This window comes from Hemiscyllium ocellatum, chromosome 2 (assembly GCF_020745735.1).
Source record: "Hemiscyllium ocellatum isolate sHemOce1 chromosome 2, sHemOce1.pat.X.cur, whole genome shotgun sequence".
Lineage (NCBI taxonomy): Eukaryota > Metazoa > Chordata > Chondrichthyes > Orectolobiformes > Hemiscylliidae > Hemiscyllium > Hemiscyllium ocellatum.
This window is the reverse complement of record NC_083402.1, coordinates 125,385,056-125,392,172: the sequence shown is the minus strand read 5'-3', so window position 1 is coordinate 125,392,172 and position 7,117 is coordinate 125,385,056. Positions and strand designations below refer to the sequence as shown.

The window sequence follows — 7,117 nt, the reverse complement described above, 5'->3', positions numbered from 1 at the left end:
CAAACCTGGATTTTAAATCATTCATCTTTTAGAAAGGGTTGCAGGTTTCAGTTCACTAATATATAAATCCCAGAACTTCATTTAAGTGATCTTCTCGAGATAACATAGTTTTACAGCAAAAGGTGACATTGCAGCTCAGACAATACATTAAAAGTGTGAGATCAGAATCTGTCTGTATCCCTGATGAAGGAGCAGCGTTCTGAAAGCTAGTACTTCCAAATAAACCTTTTGTCTATAACCCGGTGTTGTGTGATTTTTAACTGTTTATAAATTCTCACTCTTCATGTGAGAATCTTAAATGGTGAATAATGGAAAGCAATTTAATTGTGAGGTGAAGGGTCCAGACCTATTTTCACTGAAACACAGGTAATGAATGATGATCATGGCGTTCCATCAATAACAAGAATCTTGGCTTTTTTAAATTTCCCTTTCCATAAACTGATTGCAAAAGCCATTTATACTCTGCCTATCTCACTCACATCAAGGTTGTACAAACTGAACAGTTCAATCCTGTTTTAGTTTGAGTCTACCATTAAAAAAAATTGCTGTGCAACTTTTAATTTGTCTAGCCCATTTAAGCAAAATGCCAATGTTCTCCACATATTGCAAGGAAACATGTTGCATGGAAAGTTTAGAAAAATGTGCGTTATTATTTGTTTTGGCTGTGAATTAGTACTACGTTTGGCACAGCATTTCAAATAATGCACCTTTGTGCTGGAATCACCATCTTTGTATGTCTTAAAACATTTCAAGTTCATCTGTTTGCAAGTGCTGTAATTGAAGAAAGTGTTTTTTTTTCTACAAATGCTGTAATAAGGTCCTGTTTTCAACTTTTTCATCATAGTTTTATACCTTGGCAATCATGTTCAAATATATTTTTAAAGCAATTTAGCTTGGGATCTAACGTAGCATCTCTGTCATTGAGAGATAAGGGTCCAGAAAGCAATTAGTATTCTCAGCATAGCACTGAAACTTTCTTCTGCCTGTTTTGTCTTCTACAGATGCTTCAAATATGTTTTATTTGTTCAAACAAATTAAATTGATGCACAGTGATGAAATATGGTAACTTAGTGAAACCGAGTATAAATTTATTATCTTTCCAAACAGAATTTTAAGAAAAGTTCTTGATTGATCAAATCCAATATAGCACCAAGATAGTTGGAGCCATGATTAGCAAGTTGTACATAAAAATATATCTCACTGCCATCCTTTCTAATTTAACTTTGAGCTAAAATATCCATACAGCTTGTAAGTTGGCGAAAATGCTTACAAATAGGTATAAATGTTATGCATGCATACACGTAACCAGACTCAAATATTGATACAATAATCAAGAAAGCAGATTAAAAATATTACCTTCTGAGTATATATGGCAACACTACCAAAAGTAAACTATTGTAGCTGCAATCAAATAGGTCAGTTTTAGAAAGAAAAACAATTTAATGCAACTTTTTTTACACATTCTTTGAAATCCAAAAATATAAAAGCACAAGGATATCAGGATTAGATTGATTTTATATAAAAAACATTGAATTCATTGGTTCCGAAAATAACAAGACATTCAATAAACTAAAGAGATTAATATCCTGACAAGAATTATTTCTGTTATACAACTGATCCCTTTTTAAATATTAACTCTGACCATGATAATAATTGCAGAAATGATTGTAGCAAACTCTAATTACTTAAGGAGTTTGGATTGGCTACCCAAAAAAATCTCAATTCTTATAGTTTAAACTGCTCAACTATAGCCCAACTACGACTATGCTTTCTTATTCAAGGTTAGCATGGAGGCTCAAAGAACTATACACAAAGTGATAACTGGCAGATATGGAGATATTTATCAAATGACAAATTTAAATACTATACAGATCCATCTTCCCGGTTTGAAACAACTCAACAGTCTTAAGCCCTACCTAGCACCATTGTCACCATTAAACAAAGGTTCATGATGTTCACTCTGATCAATTAACCTCCAGATAGTTGCATGTTTTTTTTCCCAAAACTAGACAATATACAAAACCTCATCATTTAGAATGCGATGTTAAACCTCGGCCTTCTCTCCCTCTTGGATGGACCATAAGATTCCACTCCACTTTTCAAAAAGTAGAAGAGTTCTCCTTAGTGCCCTAGACAGCCCATATTTATCTCTTGACTATCATCTATAATGTGATTACCAGTATTTGATCACTTATAACATTTCTGTTCGTGATGTGCAAATTGGTTGCACCACTTCCTACATTACAACAGTGATTAATTACACTTAAGAGAATATTTCACTGGCTGTAATGTATTTTGGTGTCTTCTGAGCTTGTGAAAGGTGCTGTATACATGTAGGTCTGTCTGTCTTATAATTGACCTCCATGTATCTATCTATGTCATCTTGTTGGTTCTTTTTTTCACCCTGCAGCCATGAGATTACAATGTGGGATAATAAAGTATAAACACTTAGCATATTCATTTTAAATTCCACTTACTAAAATAAAATGCTTGAATTAACACCTTCACTAAAGTAGCAGAGGAATTTCACTTGCAGAATTGTATTTGTTCCCATTGTTCTATAGTATATTTTCAATGCCTGTAATTAAATTTGAGGCAATTTTGTTTCAATACTAGCGGTTCTGACTTTACTGGGAATTTAGGAAAGTTAAAGCTGAAGCACTTTTTAGGTGAATGGCTATCTTCACTGATCTGAATGTCCCAAATAGATCCTTGGTCAATTCACCTACTTTGTCCACACAAAAATGCAAAGTGCAATATATAAAGCAACAATTCGAAGTTTGTAACAGATTTTGAAAACTGGTCCAAATAGCAACACATTATCTTAGTCAACTTTTATTGGTAATTCTTAACCAATCACTTCTTTATTTTGGAATCAAAAATATTCTATAGTGCATTATATGTGTTGGCAATTCTGTATTTTACAAAAGTTTATAAAACACAATTTGGCTCATGTTTTTTATAACTGTTGTTTCCACATGGAGTGTTTCACCCAGCCTCTTCAGCAGAGCAGTCAATACCTGCGTACGTGAATTTCTCAAACAAGGTTGTGTTCACGTAGGTCTAAATGAATACACAAACAATAAACAAATGTCATGGATCTTATCTGATCAGTTTCACATCAGAAGAACGCATCGTTACATTAAAGGAGCAAGCCTGAGCTGTCATTCCAGAAATCAGGCTCAGTGTGAATAGGTATCAGGAGTTCTCTCCTTTTTTCAGAGCAGAGAAAATTGAGGAAAATTTTGGGTTTTAAAAATAATGTATACAAGGATAAACTGTTTCCACTAGCAGAGTGTTCCAACTTGAGGACACAATTCAAGATTGTTAGAAAATAAACCATGGGGATAAATTAAAGTTAATTTTTGTACATAGTACATCATTATGATCTGGAATGCATTGCCTGAAAGTGTGCTGGAAGCAAATTCATCAATACACCTTTATGGGGAAACTGTATAGGGATCAAACCATTGGGCTAGCTCCTTCAAATAGTTAGTAGAAACTTAATGGGCTGAATGGTCTCTCTCAATGCTGAGCAGTTCTATGGTTTGATGCAGTTAGATATAAAAGTAAAACAATGTACTTCAGTTACCAAAAGCACAGTTCCATTTAAGTACAGTTCCTCTCTGTTAATCTGTTCAGGCTTACCTTCCTTTCCTCCAGCATCCTATTGAGGGACACCAATATTTGAGCAAATGTTGGTCTCTCGTAAGGCTTCTCACGCCAGCATTGGAGCATTAACTCATATCTGAAAGATTTGAATAACACTGTTTATAACAATATGCCCCTTATTGCAAACACTATATCTGCTGTTGGACTGAATGTAAAGCTGGAGCAACTATAAAGCTGCATCATTTCTGTATCCACCAAAGAAACCTCTTTCGTTAGAAAGTGGGACTTAATTACCACCGCAGGGACAAGTTGGAATCAACAGTCTAAATGTGTTTAAGGAAAAGCTGGATAAACACAAGGGAGAACAGAAAAAAAGGAGGTTGTGAGAAGATGAGTTTTGTTTCTATGCTAGAAAGTTTTATATTATTCGATGTAGTCAAAGAGTGTGGTGCTGGAAAAGCACAGCCAGTCAGGCAGCATCCGAGGAACAGGAGAATCGACATTTCTAACATAAGCCCTTCATCAGGAATTAGCTCATTCCTGATGAAAAGCTTATGCCCAAAAGGTCAATTCTCCTGCTCCTCAGATGCTACTTGACTGGCTGTGCTTTTCCAGCACCACACTCTGACTTTGATCTCCAGCATCTGCAGTCCTCACTTTCTCCGATAATTCTATATAGTCAGGCCAGCTCTGTATTTTTATTATTTCAAGGGACATGGCCATCATTTATTGCCCATCCCTCGTTACCCTTGAAGGTGGTAGTGAGCTGCTACCTTGAATCAATGCAATCCATGTGCTGGAGCAGACCCAGAATGATCTTGGGGAAGGAATTCCAGGATTTTGACCCAGCAAAAGTGAAGAAGTGGTGATACATTTCCAAATCAGGATGTTGAGTGGCTTGGAGGGAAACTTGCAGATGGTGGTGTTCCCATGTATCTGCTGCCCTTCTCCTTCTTGATGAAAGTGTAGGTTTGGAATGTGTTATCTAAGAATATCTATAGAGCATGTTGTAGATAGCACACACTCCTGCTACTAAGGTTAGTAGTGAAGGGCATGGGTCCTTGTGGATGTTGTGCCAATGAAGTGGCTTTGTCCTGGATGGTGTAAATCATCTTGTATGTGTTGAAGCTGCATTGATCCAGGTAAGGGAGGAATATTCCATCACAATCCTGGTTTATTCCTTGTAGATAGTGGACAGACTTTGGGGAATCAGGAGGTGAGTTACTCCTGGCCTCTGACTTGTTCTTGTAGCTACTGTATTAATATGGTGAGTCCAATTGTAGCTACTGTATTAATATGGTGTGTTTGGCTGAGTTTCTGGTCAGCGCTAATCTGTGGAATGTTGACAGTGGGGGATTCAGTGATGATAACATCATTGAATGTTAAGGGCCAGTGTGCTGATTTTCACTTGCTGGAGATGATCATTGCCTAGCATTTGTGTGGAATGAATGTTACTTGGCACTTGTCAGCCCAAGCCAGGATATTGTCCAGATCTTGTTGTTTTTGAAAATGGCTTGATCCAGTATCTGAGGAGTCACGAATGGTGAGCATTCCCACTCCTGGCCTTATGATGGAGGGAAGGTAACTGATAAAGACGCTGAAGCTGTTTGGGCTGAAGACACAACTCTGATGAACTCCTGCAGAGATGTCCTGGACCTGAGGTGACTGACCTCCAACTACCACAACCATCTTCCTCTGTATTTCACCAACTGGTGGAGAGTTCACCCCCTGATTTCCATAGATTCCAAGGTTTTTGTTAGGGTTCCTTAATGCCACACAAAGTCAAATATGGCCTTGACGTTAAGGGCAGTCACTCTTGCTTCACCTCTGGAATTCAGCTCTTTTGTCCATATTTGAACTAAGGCTATAATGAGGTCAAGAGCTGAGTGGCCCTGGTGGAATCCAAACTGGGCATCACTGAGCAATGATGTGTTGGAACCTGTGATGGACTGGGATGGACAAAGTTAAAAATCACACAACACCAGATTATAATCCAACAGGTTTATTTGAAAGCACTAGCTTTCGAAGCACAGCTCCTCCATCACGTGGTTGTGGAGTATAAGACCATAAGACACAGAAATTATAGCAAAAGATAACGTGTCAAGCAACTGAAATGATATATTGAACAAACCTGGATTGTTGTTAAGACTTTCATCTCTTAGAATGGGTTGCAGATTTCAGTTCACTAATATGTAAATCCTGCAACTTCTTTTAAGCCACATTCCCAAGATAACTTGAGGTTTTATAACAAAAAGTGACATCACAGCTCAGACAATGCATTAAAGGTGTGAGGTTAGAGTTTGTCTGTATCCCAATCTTTAGACAGACTGGTTCTATTTCCAAAGTGGATACCTGATGATCTGAGGGGTTTTGGATTGACTTGTCTATGACAGGCATAGCAGAGGAACAGCGACTTGATGGTAAAGAAGGAAGTTTAAAAGAAAATGATCTGTCTAAATAGGAAATCCACTTTAACATTACAGCAAGTGGGAGAGTTGTCTGAAGAATGTCCTTGTTAATAGCTTTCCTTGAGAATTCAGAACATGATCACCTGGAGTCATCTTCAGCAGATGATCAGTGAACCTCACAGAGAAACAGTGAAATGGCTGCTTCTGCTGCTTTGCAAGGTCATCCATTGATCTTCCACAAGGTACAGCTCGAGATCAGAGGAATCTGCAGAAGTTCTCCCCTCAATAAAAAACTACACAATGGTCATACTAAAATAACAAAGTAAATTTACTAACAAAGAACATTAACTCATTCACATTTTAGTTTTGGACCATAAGAACAGAAATTAGATAATTTGGCCCCTTCGAGTTCGCTCTGCCATTCAATCGTGGCTGATAGGTTTTTCAACCCCATTTTCCCATTTTCTCCTGGTAATCTTTGATCCCCTTGGTAATCAAAAACTTATTTATAATCTTACATTTATTCAATGACCTGGCCTCCACAGTCCTCTGTGGCAATGAATTCCACAGATTCATCACTCTCTGGCTAAAGAAGTTTCTCCTCATCTCTGTTCTAAAGGGTCTTCCCTTTACTCTAAGGCTGTGCCCTCAGGCCTCGTCTCTCCTACCAATGGAAACATCTTCCCAATGTGCACTCTGTCAAGACCGTTCAGTATGCTGTAAGTTTCAATTAGAGCCCCCCCTTCATCCTTCTAAACTCCATCATTTATAGTCCCAGAGTCTTCAAATGTTCCTCCTATGTTAAGCCTTTCATTCTTGGGATCATTCTCGTGAAGCTCCTCTGGACCTGCCCCAAGACCAATATATCCTTCCTGAGGTATGGGGCCCAAAATTGCTCACACTACTCTAAATGTGGTCAGCCAAAGCCTTAAAAAGCCTCAGAAGTATACCCCTGCTTTTATATTATAGTCCTCTTGATATGAATAACAACATTGTATTTGGACAACATTTCCAGTTTTGGAATAGAACTGAACAAGTGGCACAGTGGCTAGGACTACTGCATCACAGGGACCTGGATTCAATTTAATCCTTGGGCA

The 7,117-nt window shown here is 37.8% G+C and overlaps 1 protein-coding gene across 1 annotated transcript in view; it reads right to left on the bottom strand.

Annotated features, from left to right (window-relative positions):
- Nucleotides 1-1,063: 1,063 nt before the first annotated feature.
- The window catches only part of tek (TEK tyrosine kinase, endothelial), a 122,026-nt gene continuing 115,972 nt past the window's right edge, over nt 1,064-7,117 (bottom strand). Inside the window, exons 22-23 of the mRNA XM_060839881.1 lie at nt 3,649-3,748; nt 1,064-3,063 (exon numbers count right to left, since the gene is read on the bottom strand). Coding sequence (XP_060695864.1) covers nt 2,989-3,063; nt 3,649-3,748 — 175 coding nt within the window. The 3' untranslated portion in view covers nt 1,064-2,988. The remainder of the gene's footprint in view (nt 3,064-3,648; nt 3,749-7,117) is intronic.